General features: G+C 41.5%; 1 protein-coding gene across 14 annotated transcripts in view; it reads left to right on the top strand.

Annotated features, from left to right (window-relative positions):
- Positions 1-868: 868 nt before the first annotated feature.
- SYNJ1 (synaptojanin 1) overlaps positions 869-24962 on the top strand; it is an 83398-nt gene continuing 59304 nt past the window's right edge. For all 14 annotated transcript variants that reach the window (XM_066370327.1, XM_066370333.1, XM_066370334.1 and 11 more), the window contains exons 1-3: positions 869-1001; positions 21059-21145; positions 22549-22816. In XM_066370327.1, coding sequence (XP_066226424.1) covers positions 878-1001; positions 21059-21145; positions 22549-22816 — 479 coding nt within the window. In that variant the 5' untranslated portion in view covers positions 869-877. The remainder of the gene's footprint in view (positions 1002-21058; positions 21146-22548; positions 22817-24962) is intronic.

The following is a 24962-nucleotide window of genomic DNA, read 5'->3' on the forward strand; positions in this document are numbered from 1 at the left end:
AGGAGGAGGAGGAGCCGGAGGAAGAGGTGAGAAGCCGGCGGGGGGCGGGAGTGACTGCGGTCAGACCCACCGTCAGCTAGGAGTGCGGGTGGCCACTTCCGGAGGCAGTGTTCAGGGTCTCAGCAGGGAGGGAGCGGTGAGGGCGACGCGGGCAGCCCGGAGGGCGGGCGCGCGGGCGGGCGGCGGTCAGAGACAGCGGGTGCGCGGCGCCGCCGGGCGGGGGCTGTGGTGACAGCAGCTGTCAGCCGCCCGCGGGACGAGGACCCAGGCGCCGCGGGCGCACTCGGCTGTTCGGCTCCTTGGCTCCTCCGTCCCCTGGGGTGAGCCGACTGTCCGGGATCCCGAGGATCCCCGGTCAGCTCCGTGTCCCGGGTCGTGACCGCCGGCCCGCAACCCTGCAGCGGCGTGGCCTGGTGACCGGGTCGCCGCGCCGCGGAAAGCCCAAGTGGTCGGGTAGTCCTCGCCCGCCTCCCACCGTAAGGACCTCTGAGCCTCCCCTCCCACGGCCGTCCTTGCCTTCAAATTTCCGAATTGGTCTCCTTTCCTCGTAGCGACGGACCCGGGGGCAGGGAGCTGAGAGACCGCTCCCAGCGAAGCCCGCTCCGGGTCCGCGCGGGTAAACACGGCGCTAGGCGGCCGCGCCACGCCGTCCGGCACCTGCGGGGATGAGACCCGGCCCTGCCCGCAGGAGGGCCGGGGGCCTTCTTGGCAGAATGAAGTGACCGCTCGCCTGTGGAATAAACCATTCTGTCCGTGAGCGCTGCCCCTGCCCCGCCCAGCGGCGGGGAGGGCCCCCGGACGCGTGCCGCCGGCCGCTCGGGCTCGGAGCCTCACCCGCTCTGCTCGGTTCCGGCAGGGCCGCCTCTGCAGAGCGAGGATGGCGTTCAGCAAAGGATTCCGCGTCTACCACAAGCTGGACCCGCCGCCCTTCAGCCTCATCGTGGAGAGCCGGCACAAGGAGGACTGCCTCATGTTCGAGTCCGGGGCCGTGGCCGTGCTTTGTAAGTTCTCGGCGGGCGTCCGGCTGGCCGGCCGGGGCTCGGTCTTCGCGGGGGACAATTCAGATTCCTCCATTTCTTAAGGGGAGACCCTGCCCACCTCCTCCCACTCGTGCATCCAAAGGGTCATGCTTTTATTTTCTTCCCATCGAACCTTATTTTGTCTGAAACTTTCGTTTTCTTTTCCTCCACTGCTGCAGGTTTTTGTGAGGGGTGGTGGTGGTGGGTGGTGGGGTCGATGCTGGTCTTGGTTACAGGTTTTTGCTAGTGGGTTCTTCTGCTTCCTAAAAGCAAAATTTTCTCTTTTGTAAATACTTTTTATTAATTTTAGAGAGATAGAGAGGAAGGGAGAGAGAAATATCGACTTGCTCTTCCTTTTTTTTCACTTATTTATGCATTCATTGGTTGATTTTTTTTAATTTAATTTTTTTTTATAGAGAAAAAGGAGGGGGAGGAAGAGAGACAGAGAAACATCAATTTGTTGTTTCACTTATTCATGCATTCATTGGCTGATTCTTTATGTTCCCTGACCCAGGGATGGAACCAGCAACCTTGGTGCATCAGGACAGGGCTCTCAACTGAGCTACCTTGCCAGGGTATAAATCTTTCTTTCAAAGAAATATTGCTGCAGTTTCTGTCATATCCCCTGTACCCATAAAATGGCTTGCTTCACATTTTTCCTGTAATGAAAAGAATTTTTTATAGGTCAGTTATAATAATGAACTGTAAGACTAATAATTTTGAAGTGCCATATAATTAGGAGCTTGTGTTTTCAGTCAGAGAATTATAAAGTTTTTTAAATTTCATGTGAGATATGTGATTGATTTCATATCATTTAAAAGTTTTTTGATAGTCTGTTTTAAAGAAAAAGACAACATCACACAAAAATAGTAGATTAGGGCTGGGTTATTTTGTGGGCAAATGCATGAAATTAAAAATGAAAAGATTAATTTGAATATTATATTTATTTCTTAATAGAAGATTTTGATAGATAAGTCCAGTTAAGGGTTATTTGAAATGTGATTGTATTTTTGAAACCATTCTACTGATAACTGCTTGTTCTCTATTATGTTTTTGCTACAAAGGAGCACATACAGCAGGAAGGGGCTACGTGTGTTCTAAGACACAAGTATTAATAATACGGGTTATACTCAGTCAATGTGGACTTACTCAGATTGTTTGTTGTATTTAAATAGACCAAAATATAACTTGCTATAATATTAATTTGCATAGCATGTTTTTTTCATACAAGTATAATTCTTATATTGATGAATTCTTAATCAAACATATATGGGGGAGCCTGACCTGTGGTGGCGCAGTGGATAAAGCTTGACCTGGAATGCTGAGGTCACTAGTTTGAAATCCCGGGCTTGCCCATCAAGGCACAAATGAGAAGCAACTACTTTGAGCTGATGCTTCTGCTTTCCCACCCCACTTCTCACCCTCCCCCTCCTCTTTCTAAAATCAGTAAATCTTAAAATAAATATATAAAAATATATGGGGGAAATTGTTTGGTTTAGCTGAAAATGTGAAACATTTTTTTAGCTGCTTTTATTTTTGGTGATATTATCTGATTTCCTAATGTGTCTAAATTCTAAGTGTTTCAATTCTGGTTACTGGAAATGATAGGGATCCAAATTTTAAGCTGCAATAACCTATAGTTATTAGAGTTATTGCTATACTTTACTCCAAGGTCAGGAAACCTAAGGATAAGCATACTTCCAAACCTCCAGCAGCCCTCTTTTATGCCAAAAAATGATTTATTTTTTATTTTTTTTTATTTTTTTTATTTTTACGGAGACAGAGAGAGAGTCAGAGGGATAGACAGGGACAGACAGACAGGAATGGAGACAGATGAGAAGCATCAATCATTAGTTTTTCGTTGCGTGTTGCGACTTCTTAGTTGTTCATTGATTGCTTTCTCATATGTGCCTTGACTGCGGGCCTTCAGCAGACTGAGTAACCCCTTGCTGGAGCCAGCGACACTGGGTCCAAGCTGGTGAGTTTTTGCTCAAGCCAGATGAGCCCATGCTCAAGCTGGTGACCTCGGGGTCTCGAACCTGGGTCCTTCAACATCCCAGTACAACACTCTATCCACTGCGCCACCGCCTGGTCAGGCCAAAAAAGGATTTTTAAAAGTCCCTAAATCATTCATTTTGGCTTTAACATTTATTTTAAGGAAAAAGAATATCAAAAAATACTTAAGTTATTTATTCTACTTATTTTCATTAGATTTAGATTATGTAAGTGATTCTTTCAGGAGAAAAAATGTTTGAATATTGCCTCCTTCTGGAAAGCTAGCTCTGTAAAGCTAGTGTAAATGGATGTGTAATCTCTTAGGTATGTTATTAGCTTTCCTATTATAAACTTTGCAGCAATACTTAATAATATTTAAGAACTAACAGACCTTTTTATAAATCATTTGACGGATAAAATTAATTTGACATTCAGTCTGGAGTGATGCCAAGGTGTGTATTGTGTTGTAGAATGTACATTTTTTAAAAGTTTACATTTTTTAAATGCCTGCTCTTTCAGGGAACTGTGCTTGGAAAATACTGAGGTATCCTTGTTGTCTTCAACAATCCTAGCCTGTTGGATTTCAGTGCATCTTGCATATTAATCTACCAGAAGAATCTCCTATAAAAACATCTCGTATATATTTTTCAATAAGATTAAGTTAAAACTCCTTAACCTGTTCATCAAGGCTTTCCATAATTAGCCCTCCCCAGTTTGTCCAGTGTTGCTTTCCTTTAAGGAAACTGGTGTTTCCTCAGTGCTTTCCCAAAGCACCATGCTTTTTCCAGCCTTCATCATGCTGTTCTTTGTGCCCTCTCTCTCCAAGACCACTAGAATGCTTCTCTCTACCTTTCCAGTAGTTCCAACTCGTCTTCTTTCTTCATGAGAATCGCCCCCCACCCTTTCCAGCTTACTCATATATCTTCCTTCCCTTCATATTTGTAGGACTTAGTCTGTGGGATTTTGTTGGTCTCTACATGCTTGTATGCGGGTATTTTTCTTGAAAATATATAGTAAAAGTGACCCTAGCAGGACTCAGTCTTCATGTACCAAGTTTATGATTTCTGCAGGCTCTAGTTGCCCTGGCTTTAAGGAGTGAAGTTTAAACAATTAGACATCTTGGGCAATATGCATTGTTGAGCATTAGCAATCACTGAGTTTTCTTGGCTTATGCCAAAAGTGCCATGAGATACCCAATATAGGCATTTCTATGAAAGATAATGGGATAACTTCAGCTTGCAGATTTTATTTAAAATAACCGTGTTTCCAGAATTATAACGCTACTATTGTTATTATGGGGCCAAGAGTGAGTATTTTTTCACTGTAATTATTATTTGTGTTGTGAGGGTGGTGGTTGTTATTTTGGGAGTTGGGAGAATGAATGGAGAAAGAAAGGGATGCCAGTAGAATACTAAAGTTCAGAGTGAAATTGGTAGCATGTTCTAATGCAGGAAATGCCAAACTTCCTGTGTTTTGCCCACAGACAGGTAAGACAGTAGAGGGGAGACATGGTTTGATTTAGAGTGGGTTTCTTTGGTGGGCCAAGTTAAAGTCAGCTTCTAGAATTTGTCTTAAGTGTCATAGGTGGTGGTGACAAGCAATGTGCATAGCTGTTGCTTATTGCTAAATGCTGCCAGTCATTATGATTGCCCTTTAGATAAGTTGTAGTGTCCTATCTCTTTTTAAGAAAAATTTTCAAGCTGAGAGAAGTGACTTTATCTATAGTTGACTTTTTCTGCACAGAAATTATGTAATGTAGACTTTATCACTTCATATTAGGGTGGCAAAAATTCATTTTTGTTTTGTAAATACTTTTGGAATGTTCATATTTAATTGAAATATCTTAAATGTCAACTTAAATATCAACGCTTAAAAAAGCAATCCATTATCTTCTCCCATTCTGGACTGGGTAGCAGGATTAGCCTATTAAAGCAGGAACAACTAATGGTTATTAAGTGCTTTAATTTTTTTTAACACTTTGCTATGAGGAAATAAAAAGTGAAGGCAAATTGCTCTCACTGAACAGTAAAACCCTGTTATGAGACTTTTTATTATGTGATTTAAGGTCCATCAGATGTTCTAAATTGTTCTATGAAATATAAACTAGCCCAGAACTAGAACAGGATGTTTGCTTCTGACCTTGATGGTGTAACAGTAACTGAATTTACCTTCCCACCCTAAATAACAACAAACAAAATACTACATGAAACAGTTCTCAGACACTGAACAACAGGCAGCACAAGATACAGATCCTTGAGAGAAGAGAAATAAATGAGGGAGCCTGTGATTTTTGCAGCAGCTGGCAGGTGGACCCAGAGGAAGTCTGGTGTCCCGCAGAGTTAAGGAGACAGTAAGGACATTGGGGAAGCTAAGGCAGCTACAGTTCTCAAGGCTGACAACCAGAGAGAAAATGGCTGCATAGAGAGCCCAGAGATGTGTAGTTCCACTTGAGACTTCCACTGTATACTGATCAGTCCAGGTGTGAGGAGCTACCACCAGAAAAGATCAGGCAGAAAAATTCCTGGAGCTCACCCAGAGCTAGAATGGTTCATGTTCTAAACAGGCAGGTTGGAGCCATCTTGTAGTACTGGGAAGTTGGGTTGAATACTCAAAAGGTTATACTGCTTTAGTGGGCAGAGTAGCCCTTAACCAAATGCTGCCCTGGTCCTGCCTGACATTTTGAAAGCAAGACCTAGAGGGATAGAACTGTTTCCAAAGAACTTCACTTTATCCCAGAATAAAGTTTAAGAATATATAATATATAATATTATATATGTATATCTAGCTCTATTTATTATCTATCTACACACCCATACACACATGAATATCAAACATTCAACTTTGTAAAATTCACAGCCTGGCATTCATTCATTCATTCATTCATTTATTTATTTATTTATTTATTTATTACAGGGGCAGATAGAGAGTCAGAGAGAGGGATAGATAGGGACAGACAGACAGGAATGGAGAGAGATGAGAAGCATCAATCATCAGTTTTTCATTGCACACCTTAGTTGTTCATTGATTGCTTTCTCATATGTGCCTTGACCACCAGCCTTCAGCATACCAAGTAACCCCTTGCTCGAGCCAGCAACCTTGGTTCCAAGCTGGTGAGCTTTTGCTCAAACCAGATGAGCCCGCGCTCAAGCTGGCGACCTCAGGGTCTCGAACCTGGGTCCTCCTCATCCCAGTCCAGCGCTCTATCCACTGTGCCACCGCCTGGTCAGACTGTCTAGCATTCAATTAAAAATTGTCATGCGGCCCTCACTTGTCACTCAGTGGATAGAGTGTCAGCCTGGTGTATGGACGTCCTGGGTTCAATTCCTGGTCAGGGCGCTCAGGAGAAACAACCATGTGTTTCTCTTGCCTCCCTCTTCCCCTCTTCTTTCCTTATTCCCCTCCCACAGCCAGTTGGAGGGAGTGTGGCTGTGAGTGCTGAGGATAGATACCCCAGAGCTCAATAGCCTCAGGTGCTAAAAAATAGCTTGGTACTTGAACATTGGCCCCAGATGGGGTTGCTGGGTGGATCCTGGTCAGAGTGCATGTGGGAGTCTGCCTCATTATCTCCCCTTCTCTCACCTAAAAAAAAAAATACATAAATATCATGCAGCCCTGGCTGAATAGCTCAGTTGGTTAGAGCATCATCCTGAAGTGCAGAGGTTGCCGGTTTGATCCCTGGTCAGGGCACATACAGGAACAGATCAATGGTTCTGTCTCTCCCTCCCCCCCTTATTCTCTCTCTAAAATAAATAAAATAAACATTAAAAAAAGAAATAAAAAAATGATCATGTATGCAAAGAAGCAGGAAAATACACACACTACCTGGGAACAGGAGCTGCTTTTTCCATCTAACCAGGAGCCTTCTTTCTTTGTCCCAGGGGGACGGAGAGAACCCATTTCTTCAGACTTTTACCTACTCATACTTGACAGAGCATACCTAACAAATGTGGGCTCCAATTTTGAGAATTGTTATCCTGCATTATGGAGGCTAATAATAAAACTCAACTCATGTGGCTCATATGTGTCTCAGTCAGACTTCATGTAGCTACTTCCTTTGAACCATTAGTTGATTTGGAATGGATTTTGACTCTGACTAGAATGTAAAGTCTTTGTATCAGTGCAGTGTAATTTCTGTTGTCCTGTCCCTCCTTTCTTTTTTTTTTTAAATCAGAAAATAAATATAGTTAAATGCCGAGATTGGATTTAGGTCATGGCTTCAATGAGGAACAATCAGTATATCAGATTCTTTCCTCCTCTCTGCACAAAAAAAGCCCTTTGCTATGAGGAGGAAGCCTCGTTAGCTGCACAATGAGGTAGAAGACTGTGTGGACTGACCGGGACCTCACACTAGCCATTGGCAAGCTCTGGGCAGAGCTGCTGCTGCTAAGGCTCATTTTTCCTTATTGGTATCAATAATAACAGGGCACACGTTTTAAGTCCTCCCGTAACCTGGACTGTGATAGTATGTTTGTCCTCCTCACAAAGAAATTCATGCATGCAGAGAAGCAGGAAAATAAATCCCATAATGAGAAGAAAAGTCAATCTGTAAAAACAGACGCTAAAATTAATGCACAGGGACATTAAAACAGCTTTTAATGTGCTCCAAATGTTCAAGAAGTAGAGAAAAAGATAAGCATATTGAGGAGAGACATGGAAAAGTGTAACAACCCAATTAAAATTGTACAAATGATAACAGTAGATCTGCAATGAAAAAAACACCGATGGGAATCAGCAAATTAGACACTGCAGAGTAAATGATTGGTGAATTTGAAGACAGATAATAGAAACTGCCCAAAATGAAACACAGAGTAAAAAGACTAAAATAAATAGAGTGTCCATGGGCTCAGGACAAGTTCACATGGCCCAATATAAATGTATAATTGGGATATAAAGAAAGGGATGAAACAAAAATAATTGAAGAAATAATAACACTCAATTTTTTTAAATTTGATGAAGAGTGTAAATCCACAGATCCAAGGAGCTGAAAGAACCAAGCAGAAGAAGCATGAAGTAAACTACATGCACCCAGATACATAATGAAATTGCTTAAAACCAGTGATACAGAGCACAGTCTTATAAACAGCCCAAGAGCCTGACTAGGCAGTGACACAGTGGATAGAGCGTCAGCCTGGGAGGCTCAGCCTCAGGTCCAGGTTCGGAACCCTGAGGTCCAGGTTCAGAGCCCTGAGGTCGCTGGCTTGAGCATGGATTATCAACATGATCCCATGGTCGCTGGCTTGAGCAAGGAGTCACTGGCTTCGCTGGAGCCCCCAGCCCCTCCCATCAAGGCATGTATGAGAAGCAATCAATCAATGAACAACAACTAAAGTGCCGCAAGTACAAGTTGATGCTTGTCATCTCTTTCTCCCTTCCTGTCTCTGTTTCTTTCTCTCTGTCTCTCTCTCTCTTACACACACACACACACACACACAACACCAAACTAAACAAAAAAACCAGCCTGAGAATAAAAAGATGTGTACAGAACAAAGAAGGTACAAGTGATGTAGACTTTTCTTCAGAAACAGTCCAAGCCAGGGGACACAGAACAACATCCTTAAAATACTGAAAGAAAGGGGGGGGGGGGGGGATCAAACTCGCCATGGCCAGACAGCTCGGTTGATTAGAGCATCATCCCAGAGTGCAGAGGTTGCCAGTTTGATCCCCAGTCAGGGCACATACAGGAACAGATTGATGTTCCAGTCTCTCTATTGCTCTCTCTTTCTCTCTCTCTAAAGTAAATAAATTAAAATAAAAACTGTCCACATAGGTTTCTATGCCCAGCCACAAACAAAGAAACAAAGATGATGTAAAGACTTTCTCAGATATTCAAAAGCTGAAAAAATATGAGCCAATTATAATGGGAAACAGTTTAAATACTATTGCTTTTCTTTGTATCTCATGCCAGCATTTTCAAAAATTCTATGCTAGTGAATCTGAGTCAGTGAAGTTTTGTTGCCTAATTTGCATAGAGTGGAATTGATTAGTGAAATTGGGGTTAGCCTGGCAATTAGAGTGCCAAAAGGAGGGAGAACTTTTGAAATTTGTATTTTATTTTTTTACTGGTAACAAGAAAATTTAAATTTGCTTGAGTTTTTATTTAAATAAGAATTTGTGGTTTATTCTTTTCTACTAAAATAGATTTTGCAAGTATAAGCCATTGTTGTTCCTCTTTAATGTTATATAAGATAAGCACAGTGTTCACCTTGGAGTGCATTTCATAGCTACTAAACTAGTCAAATTACTGAGAGTAAATTGGGCAATTGGAGAGCATTAACTCTTCTTGTTCAATTGGACTCTTTTTAATTAGTTTTCAGTTCCAGTTGAAAGAATTTATGTACTCTATAAATTCCTGGATTATTTTGAGATAACAAAGTCAGTGAAAAGAAAAAAATTGAAAGCAAAATAATACTTTTAAAATTATTTGCTGCCTGACCTGTGGTGGCGCAGTGGATAAAGCGTCGACCTGGAATGCTGAGGTGGCCAGTTCAAAACCCTGGGCTTGCCGGGTACAAGGAGCAATGAGTTGATACTTACTGCTCCCCCCATCCTGAAAAGGCACTGCCCTTTGCAGTGGATCAGATTGCATTTTGTGTCCATTCATGATCCCGCTGCTGTGGCTCTAGGGCTAGAATGTGCTGCTTGGACTGGGCAGGTGACTGAGAAGAGAAGGTCGGATTACTGTTACTGTCTGGGTTCCCATTACACCCCAACCTATGTGGCAATTACACAAGAAGGAAGGGTTGGAATAGATACTGGGCTGCCAGTGACATTGACCATTGCATTTTCAAACTTGCTCTTCCTTCTCTCCTGTTTATCTCACTGGGTCTCACTCCATACACCTAAACCAGAACTGAATCATTCTCCACACCTCTTCTCACCCCATTCACTCCCTCACCAAGTCCAGTTGACTCAACCTCCTGATTTCATTTACTGTTTTAGCTGGTTCTATCCCAGTCAGTCAATCTGTGTGGTTGCTTTCATGAACCATTATAATTGCCGCCTTAGCTGATCTCCCTGCTCCCATCCCATCTTTTTTTGAAAACACAATTTAGATCATGTTATTCCCTTGCTTAATCCCCTTCTATGGTTGGCCACTGAACTTAGACCCAGTGCTTCTTGTTTCTGTGTTACAGCCACACTGACCTTCTTCTGGTTCTGAACGTCCAAGTTCTGTCTGATCTCAGGGTCTTTACACATGCTCTTCCTTCTGCTAAATATTTTATTTTTTAAAATAAACTTATTGAAAAGTACATGATGTTCAACTTGATGAAGTGTTACAGTGAACATACCCATGAAATAGAACATTATTGCTGATTCTCAAGGAGATTCCCTCGTGTTCCTTCTCAGTTATCTCCACCATGATCCACAAAGATAATCACTGTTCTGACTTCTCACTTCATTGATTACTGGTTTTCAACCTAACAGAAATGGAATCATTCCCTGTGTATTCTGTTGTGTCTGGTTTCTTTCACTTAGATTTATACATGGGAGATCACCCCTGTTGTAGCATATGACAGTGGTTAATTCATTTTTATTGCTGTGTAGTGTGCCATTGTATGAGTATTCCATTGTCTGTCCTGTTGACATTTGTTTCATTTCCAATTTTTTCTGTTATGAATGACACCAATGTGAGCATCCTTATACCTGTCTGTTGGTGAGCATATGCACACATTTCTGTTCTTAAGAATGGAATTGCTGGGGTATGTGTATGTTGCCTGGAACATTCTTACCTCCACTTTTCATTTGGCTAACTTCCTGTTAATTCTTCGGGTTTCAGTTTAAAGGTCACTTCTGCAGAAATTTTAAATTAGGTGTTGCTGTTTATTGGAAGTCCTTCCTGGTACTTACCATAATGTATAATTCTGCATTTGTGTGATTGTGTAATGCCTGTTTTCCTGACATAAGGTATTGGGATACTGACTTTTTATTGCTAGGTCCTGGTACATGGTAGACAGTCAGCAAATACTTGTTGCATACATGAGTGAAAGGTTTTGTTTTGTTTTTACAGGGACAGAGAGAGAGTCAGAGAGAGGGATAGATAGGGACAGACAGACAGGAACGGAGAGAGATGAGAAGCATCAATTATCAGTTTTTCATTGTGACACCTTAGTTGTTCACTGATTGCTTTCTTCTGTGTGCCTTGACCGCGGGCCTTTAGCAGACCGAATAACCCCTTGCTCGAGCCAGCGACCTTGGGTCCAAGGTGGTGAGCTTTTTTTTTTTTCTCAAGCCAGATGAGCCTGTGCTCAAGCTGGCGACCTCCGGATCTTGAACCTGAATCCTCCACATCCCAGTCCTCCGACGCTGTATCCACTGCACCATCGCCTGGTCAGGCGTGAAAGGTTGTTTTTTATTTTGGGTTGTCACCAAGATTAAAGTGTGTAGTTTAAGTAGAATATGAATTTGGGTAGCTTAATGTCTTTTAGCTGGAATTTTAATTATTTAATTTCACAACAAAAACCTTTTCCTTGTGTGTGATGGAATGGAGAACAGGTCTCCTGCTGCTAGCTTGGTAGTCTGGGATGAATCGTCCAACCTCCAGTCTTCCCTTCTGAAGATGAGTGGTTACCCTGCATGCCTCTCAGCTCCTCTGCCCCGGGGCTCTCTGATTCTCCACCCAGTGCTTTCTGCATGCAAATCAGCTGACCACAGACTGCCATTTGTGCAACCACAGGCAAATTGTGATTCTAGGAAGATTAAGCTTGTTTATAATCTTGTTTCCACATTCTGACTTTCTTTAGTGTAGTCTTCACATTAGCTGAGGAAAGACAATCTGTCCCCATCTGGAAGGTCTGAGCCACAGCAGAGTGTTGACATTGGTTAGCTGGCTCTTTCTGGGGTAGCCTATTATTTAGTGTGAATTACCATAATGCTTCAGAAGTTAGAGAAATTTACATTTCAGTTTCATTCTCAAAATACCATTTAGGGCCTGACCAGGCGGTGGCGCAGTGGATAGAGCGTCGGACTGGGATGCACAAGGACCCAGGTTCGAGACCCCGAGGTTGAGCGTGGGCTCATCTGGTTTGAGCAAAAAACTCACCAGCTTGGACCCAAGGTCGCTGGCTCGGGGGGGGGGGGGGGGGGCTTTACTCAGTCTGCTGAAGGCCCGCGGTCATGGCACATATGAGAAAGCAATCAATGAACAACTATGGTGTCGCAACGTAAAACTGATGATTGATGCTTCTCATCTCTCTTCATTCCTGTCTGTCTGTCCCTGTCTATCCCTCTATCTGACTCTCTCTCTGTCCCTATAAAAAAATTAAAAATAAAAAAAATAAAAATTAAAAAAAAATACCATTTAGGGTAAAAACAGGTGACTTTTAAATTACCTTTATGGTTTAGGTAGTGAGTTAATTTTATTTCTTAGCAATGCAGATGTGATCACCACATGACAATATTCTATGCTTTATAAGTCTCTGTTTTAGAGCCACAGCTCATGAAAATCAGGAAATAGGTATATGATTATGTTTTCACCTGAATTTCTATAGTCTGAAGTTGTGCTTCATTATTTGCGTTAAATTCTAATTTGAGAAAGGAGAGTGTAATACTAACAATGCTGAATAATGCTGAATTAGTTGCTGTCTAATAATGTGAGAGACAGCAACTAGTATGTTCAGTTTTGATAGAGAACAACTGGTATATTTATTCTCTTAGCATTTTCTGTTGTCTGTAAGTAGATCCTCTCTATGGCTTCTATTTTCTTTTTAAACTGTGTTTTTTGTTTGTTTTGTTTTTGTTTTTAGTGAGAGACAGACAGACAGGGACAGATAGGAAGGGAGAGAGATGAGAAGCATCAACTCATAGTTGCAGCACCTTAGTTCATTGATTGCTTTCTCATATGTGCCTTGACGGGGGGGGGGGGGGGAGGGCTCCAGCCGAGCCAGTGACCCCTTGCTCAAGCCAGTGACCTTGGGCTCAAGCCAGTGACCTTTGGACTCAAGCCAGCAAACCCCACACTCAAGCCAGATGAGCTCATGCTCAAGCTGGCAACCTCAGGGTTTCAAACCGGGTCATCACCGTCCCAGACCAACACTCTATCCACTATGCCACCGCCTATTCAGGCTGTTCATGTTTTTAATAAAATTTATAAAGCAAGTTATCTTAAACCTATTTCTATTATTAAGTGTGAAATGTCATGTTATTTTTATTTATTTTTTTTAAACTTTTTTTTTAAATTATTTTTATTTATTTATTCATTTTAGAGGAGAGAGAGAGAGATTGAGAGAGAGAGAGAGAAGGGGGGAGGAGCAGGAAGCTTCAACTCCCATATGTACCTTGACCGGGCAAGCCCAGGGTTTTGAACCGACAACCTCAGCATTCCAGGTCAACGCTTTATCCACTGCGCCACCACAGGTCAGGCGTCATGTTATTTTTAGAAGTAGATACCTTACTGGTAATCATTTTAGTAAAATTTGTTTATAATGCTAACACTGTCACTATGGAAAAATAAAATTGTAATTGTTCCACTTTTAAAAATTATACTTTTGTACAGTAGTTTTTTTTAAGTTTATATTGGTTATTTATTACCTATTAAAGAATTTTACTTTTTCAAGTATGAAATAATTGTTTGATTATGACTATGAAAAAATCTTGATTAATCTTCTAAAGTAACATTGTCTAGTATGAGAAGTCATGATAGCTATTCTTATATTTTTTTTCTTTTCTTTCTTTTTTTTTTTTTTTTTAATTCAGTGAGAGGAGGGGAGCCAGAGACAAACATCTGCATGTGCCCCAACCTGGATCCACCCAGAAAGCCCACTAGGGGGCGATGCTGTGCCCATCTGGGCCATTGCTCCATTGCTCAGCAACGAGCTCTTCTTAGTGCCTGAGAGGCCATGGAGCCATCCTCAGTGCCTGAGGCCAACTCACTGCAATAAACTTGGCTGCAGGAGGGGAAGAAAGAGAGGGAGAAAGAAATGAGAGGGGGAGAGGTGGAAAAGCAGATGGGTGCTTCTCCTGTGTGCCCTGACCAGGAATCAAACCCAGGACGTTCACATACTGGGCTGATGTTCTACCACTGAGCAAACCAGCCAGGGCCTCTTATGTATTTTTCAGAAGCTCTTGCTTATTTAGTATTAAGAAATAATCACTTATCTGAAATATTTTATGATGGAAATCAATGTATGTAAACACTTTAGTTTGTGAGGTGAATTGAGCTAGATTTTGGAGGATGCGAATAAATACATGACACATTTTTTGTCTAAAGCCTAATACAGGAGAAAAAAAAATACCCAGTGATATAAAGTAGTGTGTGGTAAGTGCAGTGCAGGTGTCAGTGCACTGAACCCAGTAATAAGTTATTGACTGGTATGGCTTCTGTTTTCATTACTTTCTTGTAGCTTAAATAGGAAACATCGGTTGGGCCTGCCTTCTGTCATTAGTTTGTTAACAGAACTTCATGCACCAAGCTAAAATAATGAATGAGTTATCGGAATTAAGTTGTAGTTATTTCACCACCTCGTGGCTTTAGGTTGTTTTAAAGTATTTCTTAACCTCTTCTGTGATAAGCAAAGGTGAGCTTATTATTTTCCAAAGATAATTTCTACATAGTAAGGTATTAAAATTACTTAGGATGAATGTAAGGGAAACATTTCTGACAATACAGCAATAGTTATCCTTTCTGTGGCCTCCGTTCTGGAATTGCCAAGTCTTCTCCTTCCCCAGCTTATCATGTACTTATTAAATGAAGACAGTATGATAGCCTTGGGAAGAGCAGGCAAGCAGCTATGCTGAGGCTGTGGGACTTATTGCTCCCTCTAGTTATAGGGATCCACATGTGCATTGCACTTTTGCCTAGTCTACCTCTGGTCTAGGGTGATTGGAGGGACATGCTTCTCTGGTCACTTGGGTTCCAATCGCCTCTGCTCTCAGTGACTGGACTGAGTTCTCTGGTCTTCTCTCCTCTTTGAATTTATCCAGTGTGCCAAAGAAGTTGTCAGAATAAATGTACTATCATTTATTTTGGGAAGTCTCAACAATAGATCAGAGAAGAGAGAATGGCACCACTGATGCCATGAACCTCTCACCCAGTCTTGACGATTATCAGCCTGTGGAAACTGTTTTTCTCTGTGTCCCTATCCACTCTGTCCCTGACCTTATTTATTTTGAAGTAAATCCCAGACATGTAATTTTATCCATAAGAATTTTTATGAGGATAAATGTTTATAGCACATTTTATTTTGTTTTAAATTCCATTCTGTGACCTTACTCATATTCACCAGGAATAGAATCAGAGGACCTTCAGATCAATTCTAATGATGTGAGGGAATGGTTTTAAACTATAGCGGTAATCGTAGGTTTGATATATAAGATAGCTCTGTGTTCTCAGGAAATGCATGTTTGCATTACATTGAAAACTAAGAAAAGATTAAAAGCATGACAGAAAGTTATTGTTGACTGTGACATGGGAAGAAGAGTTTTTCCTTTTAAAGTTGTTATTGAGGTGGTTAGCTAGTATTTATCCCTGAGGTGCTGCGGCAGTAACTTCAGAAGTTGTGCTTCACCTTATTTTACTTGTTTAACAGGTGAGCTAAGGTCCAGGCCTCCTTGCCTTAGCTGAACTGCTAAAGATCTTGATCAGCTCAGGATTACCGTATTCCTAAAACAAAGTCTTCTTGCACTTTCATACCTACTTGTTGTTAAAAATCAGTACGAGAAAAAAGAAAGGTTTGTTTTTCTAAGCATCTTGTTTGTTTAACAACCCAACATGACCAGGAGAACAAAATACAGCTGTCTTTACAAACGTGGTCTATTCCACCCATTGAAAGCACAGTGGAGACCTTGGAACCTTGCAAGACGGTATTGGTACTGGCATTGGCACCGGCACCAGCAGGAGTGACCTGAGCTTCCTGTCACCACATCTGGGCCTTCGATTTCCCCTGTCTCCCTTCGTTTTCCCCTGAGCTCTCGCCCCCTGTCATTGAATAGTTCCTCCTTTAACCTCTGGCTAGAAAGAATTTAACAGTTTAACCCCTCACCCAAAGTCAAATTGTCTTCTGTCACCTTCTATCTGGTTTTCTTTGTGCCCCTCCCCTCCCGCCACCCCCTCTCTCTCCTTCCTCGCCACCCCCCCCCCCCCCGTTACCATCACATTCTTGTCCATGTCTCTGAGTCTCATTTTTATGTCCCATCTATGTATGGATTCATATAGTTCTTAGTTTTTTCTGATTTACTTATTTCACTCCGTATAACGTTATCAAGGTCCATCCATGTTATTGTAAATGATCCGATGTCATCATTTCTTATGGCTGAGTAGTATTCCATAGTATATATGTACCAAAGCTTTTTTTTTTTTTTTTTTTTTTTTTTTTTTTTTACAGAGAGAGAGAGTCAGAGAGAGGGATAGACAGGGACAGACAGACAGGAACGGAGAGAGATGAGAAGCATCAATCATTAGTTTTTTGTTGCGCATTGCGACACCTTAGTTGTTCATTGACTGCTTTCTCATATGTGCCTTGATCGCGGGACTTCAGCAGACCGAGTAACCCCTTGCTTGAGCCAGCGACCTTAGGTCCAAGCTGGTGAGCTTTTGCTCAAACCAGATGAGCCCACGCTCCAGCTGGTGACTTCGGGGTCTCGAACCTGGCTCCTCGGCATCCCAGTCTGACGCTCTATCCACTGCGCCACCGCCTGGTCAGGCTGTACTAAAGCTTTTTGATCCACTCGTCCACTGACGGACACTTGGGCTGTTCCAGATCTTCGCTATTGTGAACAATGCTACCATAAACATGGGGTTGCATTTTTCCTTTTGGAACAGTTCTATGGTTTTCTTAGGGTATATTCCTAAAAGTAGGATAGCTGGGTCAAAAGGCAGTGCAATTTTTAATTTTTTGAGGAATCTCCATACTGTTTTACACAGTGGCTGCATTCACAAAAATAAATTCAAAATGGATAAAAGACTTAAATGTAAGCTGTGAAACCATAAGCATCTTAGAAGAAAACATAGGCAGTAAGCTCTCCGACATCTCTCACAGCAATATATTTGCTGATTTATCTCCATGGGCAAGTGAAATAAAAAGACAGGATAAACAAAGGGGACTATATCAAACTATAAAGCTTTTGTACAGCTAAAGACGATAAGAACAGAATAAAAAGACAAACTACACAATGGGAGGACATATTTGACAATACATCTGATAAGGGGTTAATAACAAAAATTTATAAAGAACTTGTAAATCTCAACACCAGGAAGATAAACAATCCAATCCAAAAATGGGCAAAAGAAATGAATAGACATTTTTCCAAAGAGGACATACAGATGGCCAATAGGCATATGAAAAAATGTTCAACATCACTAATCATTAGAGAAATGCAAATTAAAACCACAATGAGATATCACCTCACACCAGTCAGAATGGCGCTCATCAACAAAACAACACAGAATAAGTGCTGGCGAGGATGTGGAGAAAAGGGAACCCTCTTTATGTGTTATTTTAAACCTAAGAAAACATTTTATTTTGTGCTACAACTCTCAGTTTATTTTGTCAATTAGATGAATACTTAACAGCACACTCACTGTTCAGCATCCCAGTGTGAAGTTTGTGTTATGATAAGATTTAAAGAAATGAGCTCTAGTGTCTTTTGCTATCAGTGTACAAGTGTATGTAGTGTAAAATAGAAGAAAGACTTTCAGCCAGAGTGATGAGGGAGAATTTGGCATTTAGATTAGGGATTGAAGATGGGGAGTGTTTGGAAATGAGAGAGAACATGGAACAAGGGATGAGCGGAACAAAGGAGGAAGAGGAGTGTAGCTGCTGAGGAGTGTGGCTGCTGAGGAGTGTTGGACGTGATGGGGGTAAGTTGTGCAGGTACAGGGCAATGCTGGGGAAAGCAGGGAGGGCACAGGGCGCAGAACAGTGTGGCTGGTCTGAGTGAACTAATTACAAATGCTGTTTTATCTACAGGTTATTTATACACAGTGTTTTATTTTGTTTTGCTTTGTATTTTTCTGAAGTGAGAAGCGAGGAGGCAGACAGACTCCTGCATGCACCCAATCGGGATCGCCTGGCACGCCCACCAAGGGGCAATGCTCTGCCCATCTGGGGCGTTGCTCTGTTTTAGCCGAAGCCATTCTAGTGCCTGAGGCAGAGGCCATGGAGCCATCCTCAGTGCCCAGGCCAACTTTGCTCCAGTGGAGCCTTGGATGTGGGAGGGGAAGAGAGAGATAGAGAGGAAGGAGAGATGGAAGGGTGGAGAAGCAGATGGGCGCTTCTCCTGTGTGCCCTGGCCGGGAATCAAACCTGGGACTTCCACACGCTGGGCCAATGCTCTACTACTGAGCCAACCAGCCAGGGCTTATACACAGTGTTTTAAAGTTGTATGGCATTTTTTTTTTATGGCTTTCTTATTTTGACTGATCTCAAAGTGAAAAATTGTCAAATTATTTTCTAGAATTAAATTACCAGAGAAATGGGACAAAAATCTGATTAAGTCTGTCCCTCTTATATCATATATTCCTCCATAGTTTCCTAAAATAAAAAATTCTCATTAAAATGTATATGGGGGGACTGCTTTTTGTTATAAGGCTTTTCCGTCGTCCCTCTCCATATCGTGGTCTCACTGTACCGTGGATTTTTTAATTGTATATATCTAATTTTGTATCACAGATTTTTCGCTATATTGCAGGATTTTGCGGTATATAGGTATTTTTATATATTTATTATTTTAATTATTTTTATGGTAAAATAAGCAAAATAAGTGTGGGAAAGGATAATGGCAGTGTGATTTATAAGGGTATGGGAAGGGTTTATAAAGCCTTAAAATATATTCAAATAGTAAAATAAATATAAGGTCGCTTCTTCACGGATTTTCGCCTATTGTAGAGGGTCTGGAATCTAACCCCCGTGATTGACAAGGGACCACTGTATCTTAGGGCCATTTGAAGATAAGAGCTTCTTAATTTAGCAATATGCCATGTTGTTTGGTGGTTACATATACAATTTTTTTTAATTTAAAATAATTTTCAGCATACAGAAAAGTTGGACTTTAGTTCGAAGAACTTTTTTCTGAACTATATGAGAATAGTTGCTGACTGGATGACCTGTTACCATAAGCACTTTACTATGTGTTTCTTAGAAAGCTGTTCTGCGTAAGTACAGTGAAACCATAAAAAAGTTAACGTGTGCTTCTGGTCACCCTCAGAGTCCATTCAGTTGCACTAGTTGTCCCAACAATGACTTATTCTATAGCGAAGAGATCCAGTTCAGATTTGTGCATTTTATTAATTTTCATGTCTCTTTCGTCTCATAAACCTAGAAAAGTTCCTTAGTCTTGGATGTTTATAAATCAAAACTTGAAAGGTGAAGGCTAGCTATCTGTAGAGCATCCTTCACTTTGGGGTCTGGTGGGTCCTCATGCTCAGACTCAGGTTGCACATCTTGGCAGGAGTGTCAGCAGGAGTGGTGCTGGTTCTGTCATGTGTCCTGTTGGGGGCACATTAATAGAACAGTGACAATAGCCTACCCTAGGGAAATTATTCTGGGTGTTATATTCATTAGCAAGATAACATTAATTTTATTGCAGAAGAAATAAATCAAGTCAGAAGCCAGACTGGAGATTTCCTGTCCCAGTGCTAAACTGTGTTGTCACTAGTTTTTGTTATTTAAGCAGTCATCTTCTACGTGTTGCATAAAAGGATGTCCAGGACAGGGTTCCTGCCTTCAAGAAGCAGGCTGAGTAATGGGAAAGATGAGTGATAAGGATATGTAAATGTTTTGGTAACATGCAGAAGGAGCTCTTGGAAAGACCTGTGCTGGAGAAGTAAAAAAAGTTTCCAGAAGGTAATTTTATCAGGTGTAGCATTTTGCTAAGAGGCAAACGTTGGGGAGAGCATTGTAGGCAGAAGGCTAGATTGCTGTGCAAAGGTACAGAAATGTAAAAGGGCGTGTTTGTGCAACAGCGAGCATGGGATACAGGAAGTGGAGGGGGGTGATGAAAAACGAAACAAAAAAGGTATGCTCCTGGCCAGGTTGCGCAGTTGGTTCGCTTGTCTTCCCTATACACTAAGCTGGCAGGTTTGATCCCTCATCAGACCACATACAAGAATAAACCAATGAATGCATAAATAAGTGGAACAGCAAATCAATGTTTCTCTCTTTCTCTCTCCCCTTCCTCTATCTCTTGCCATCCTCTCTCTCTCTCTCTCTCTCTCTCTCTCTCTCAAATCAATCAATACAAAATATATTAAAAATAACTGTAGTTATATATTAAAAAAGAAAGTATGTTGAAGCCAGATTCTGAAAGATTCCTTGCTAAGAAGTTGGGTGTTATCCTATATATAAGGGATATCAGTGGCATAGTTCCAGTAGTAAAAATAGTCAAACAGATCAGTGGGAGAGAAAAGAAAACTCAAAAGCAATCCCCAAAACACAACTATTGCTAAAAGTAATAACACTTCAGATCAGTGGGAGAGGATGGATTAATAGATAGTGTTGGGACATTGGTTAACTCTTTGGGAAGAACAATTAAGTTACTAGTTTGAGAAAATATTTTATGCAATACATTTGTTAAGAATATCAGATTTAGCCTGACCAGGCAGTGGCGGAGTAGATAGAGCAGAGGACCCAGGTTCGAAACCCCAAGGTCACCAGCTTGAGCACAGGCTCTTGTAGCTTGAGCGCGGGCTCACCAGCTTGAGCACGGGGCAACTGGCTTGAGCATGGGATCATAGACATGTCCCCATGGTCGCTGGCTTGAGCCCAAAGGTCACTGGTTTGAGGCCCAAGGTCTCTTGAGCCCAAAGTTGCTGGCTTGAACAAGGGGTCACTCACTCTGCTGTAGTCCCCTCCACCCACCACCCACCCCCAGTCAAGGCACATATGAGAAAGCAATCAATGAACAACTAAGGAAACGAAGGAGCTGCAATGAAGAATTGATGCTTCTCATCTCTCTCCCTTTCTGTCTGTCTGTCCCTCTCTGTCTTTGACTCAAAAGAAAAAAAATTATCACTTAGATTTAGAAATTTTTGGTTGAAATTCCAACTTTATAGCTAAATTGAATCTGATTTTTCAGGTCATATTTCTTACCCTGAGACACTTTTTTTGTAGCTTCTGCAGAAAAAGAGGCAATCAAGGGCACTTACTCCAAAGTACTGGATGCGTATGGACTCCTAGGTGTTTTACGATTAAATCTTGGTAAGTTTATTATTGAATATAATTAAATATTTTATTATTTCTTTTTTGTAATAGTAAGAACTTGAAAGAGGCAATAAATGATTTGACTCCATATGTGAGCTATAAGTGAGTTAACCTCTTTTAAGCCCTGATTAATCTAATCTTGGGATAATGTTTGCTACTGAAAGTCATGCTGTGTGCTCAGGCCCCTGTGTTTCTAAGTTCTGGAGACAGTGCCCTGTTTGAACAATTGAAGAGATTGATGTCAGTTGTCAAAACAGGGCACTATCATTTTTCTTTGCCTCAATTTAGAAGATGTCTTAATGGGAACCACACCGATTTACCTGATTTACAGTGGAAAGGATGTGTTTTGTATTCAGAAGGTCTCAGCTTGAATCTGTCTCTGCCACTTCAGTGTCACCATGGGCTGCAAAGTAACCTTTGCAATTACCAGTGTGTCTGTAACCGTGTGACTAAAGTGTGGCCCAGGGACTGGTATCATTCCATGAGTTGTTTTGTAATTGGTCCAGGATGAGATAAGGAGCTTGCACTGTCATTCAAATCAGCACATGGCTTCCTTCACTGACAAAATGGTAGGCTGAAAAAGAAGTCAGCTAAACCAAAAGGTTATAGTTGGTTTCCTTTTTGAACAAGGGCCTTTTCTCCTTGTGAACCAGTAAAAGTTCATGAACCACACTGAGGAGACTGGTCTGTGAAATGGAGACCTGCCCTTTGCCATGAATCTATCACATGCCAGGGTGCTTAGGTGATCCTCAGAGTCCAGTGAAATTTGTTTTAGTCCCATTTTATAGGGTGGTATCTCCTGTTGGCTGTGTTAACACACTGAGTGGTAGGACCAAGAAGCAGGGCCACTTCTTTCCACACCACAGCCCACGCTCAAAATGCACCACTGTGGAATCCCATTCACGCTGATTTCATAAGTTCTTGTCAAAATCTTTGGTAAGTTTCTGTAAACGAAATTGCATTATAAATGTTACCCAGGACTCTTTGCCCATATATCCTCATCAGCTCACATTTTATGCCATTTTTTCTAATTGCCTGTTTACCAAGAACTCTCACATTCATTGTCTTAGCTGGACTTACTAGCAATCACAAAGGAAAGGTAAGGGAAGATAAGATTTTTCTTACTTGATAAATTTTGTATATCCTCAGATTAATTACAGCAACAGTTTCATGGATGAGATTATTCTGTTAATGTTTACATGCTTCAAAATGCATTTAAACAAAGTGTTCTTCAACTTTTGCCAAAATCTAGGTGTGAACATAAACACATTGATGATAACTTAAAATAACAGATTTTGATGACAGATTTAAAAAGATGGAGGCAGAAGAAAATTGGAAGAAACTTTGAATAGCTTGAAAAATACTAGGACTTTTCATTCTATTATCTTTGCTTTCTGCAGGTGATACCATGTTACATTACCTGGTCCTGGTCACTGGGTGCATGTCCGTTGGAAAAATTCAAGAATCTGAAGTTTTCCGAGTTACTTCCACTGAATTTATATCACTGAGAATTGACTCCTCAGATGAGGATCGCATTTCAGAAGTGCGGAAAGTTTTGAATTCAGGGAACTTTTATTTTGCATGGTCTGCATCAGGAATGAGTTTAGATCTGAGTCTCAATGCGCACCGCAGCATGCAAGAGCACACGACTGATAATAGATTCTTCTGGTGAGTCTGGTGGCATTTCTCCCTTTGTCGTTGTAGCTTGAAGTGGGCCCTCAGTTGTCCAAGTTACTTCCAGAGCCAGCAGGACACTGCTGGTGGAGCACTCCGCACACTCGCCCAGCCAGAGCCCTCAGCAGAGCAGAGCAGGCATCCTCTGACTTTACTGAAGCTGTCCTGTGACATGAAACCCATCTACTCTCCCTGATCTTGACTGACCTTCCATTCCAGAAATATGTAAAATCTATTAGGAATGAATTATTAGTAATAGAATATTGTTGCTCATGTTTACTATTCTTAGTTTTGTCTCTGGCAATACCGTGTTTTTCCCCAAAAATAAGACAGTGTTTTATATTAATTTTTGCTCCTAAAGACGCACTAGGTCTTATTTTCAGGGGATGTCTTATTTTTCCATGAACAAGATTTCACATTTATTGTTTTTTTGTGTGTTTCTTTTTTGTTTTTGTTTTTTTTGTGGAATAACAAAAGGCTTTATTGAGTACAGCACATCCTGCCCGGCAAGGTTCCCTGGCCCCAAAGAAAGAAAGATGGAGGAGATGGAGGCCAGGGAAGTCGCCACATTTATTGTTGAACAGAAAATCAACATTTATTAATCTACTGTAGTCATGTCATCAACATAACCAGATCAGTGGGAGAGGATGGATTAATAGATAGTGTTGGGACATTGGTTAACTCTGCATAACCAGCCAAACTCTGAATTCCATCAAGAATTTCTTGTGACTCTATTTCCATGTACAATAATCTACCCTGTTTCCCCGAAAATAAGACAGTGTCTTATATTAATTTTTGCTCCTAAAGATGCGCTAGGTCTTATTTTCAGTGTATGTCTTATATAATATTTCTAAGCTTGAAAAAAATTGCATTGGGTCTTATTTTCGGGGGATGTCTTCTTTTCAGGGAAACAGGGTACTACCTTTCTAAGCCAACATCCCCTTACTATTTTTAATTTCAGTTATAAGTAGAAGATCTTGTCGAAAGGACTGTGAGGGAATGTGTGCTGGGGTGAAGTCTGTACTATGTACAGTCAGCCTGAGTGGTCACTGGTCTCCCTGGTTGTACGTGTGCACCACACACGGGCCCAGTCAGGGCTGCTCTATTAGAGCAGGCCCAGTTTTCAGTACAGTGTTTGTCTTACTACAGCCAGCAGTATTGACATTTTCCCTTGACACCTTGCACAAATTATATCTCCTTATGCTTACATGTGTTATAAGGCCAAAGTCCAGGACTCTGCTCTGGGCCTCCCTTAGTAGTTCATATTCAAGGTGTTCCTTCTAAATAGTTTCTCTCCCTCTCACCTTCACCATCAACCTGTCCTTGAGTAGCACATTTAGGTTGGACCCATTTGCTTTGGGCATCAGAAGGCTCAAAGTCACTAACAACCTCAGGATAGAAAACTAACTTTAGAGCAGCAGCTTGGCCACCTTGTAGCTCACGTGGCATTTTCTTGGCTCAGAGTCATGGCATGGAGAGTGGGTGGAGGGCAGAGGGCAGAGTGGGAAAAAAGCAGTGGAGGCAGAGCCTGGAGCCACCAGGGGAGGGGAGTGTGGATGATGGGGGAGGGGAGGGTCAGGGCTGTCCTGGTAGAAGGTGAAGGGATTGCAGCTGGTTTTACTTGCCCCCCCCCCCCAGATTCCTTAGATTGAGAGAGAAAACTTTTCTTTCAAATTAGAAGTTCATGCAGGTGCATTGATCAGAAACCAAGCATATTTGCTAAATTTAATCAGCAGGAATAATTCATTTATCTTTTCTTCATTAAGAGTAACTTTATGTCATAGACCAGGGGTCAGGAATCTATGGCTCGTGAGCCAGATGTGGCTCTTTTGATGGCTTCATCTGGCTTGCAGACAAATCTTTAATAAAAAAATAATAACGTTAAAAATATAAAACATTCTCATGTATTACAATCCATTCATTTCCTACTGCTCATGTTCATGGTTGCGGGTAGCTGGAGCCAATCACAGCTGTCCTCTGGGACAACACCAAATTTTTATTGGATAATGCGTAACATACACGGCTCGTATGGCTCTCACGGAATTACATTTTAAAATATGTGGCATTCATGGCTCTCTCAGCCAAAAAGGTTCCCGACCCCTGTCATAGACTAAAGGGATTTATCCAGCAGTTCATCCAG

This window comes from Saccopteryx leptura, chromosome 2 (genome assembly GCF_036850995.1).
Source record: "Saccopteryx leptura isolate mSacLep1 chromosome 2, mSacLep1_pri_phased_curated, whole genome shotgun sequence".
NCBI lineage: Eukaryota > Metazoa > Chordata > Mammalia > Chiroptera > Emballonuridae > Saccopteryx > Saccopteryx leptura.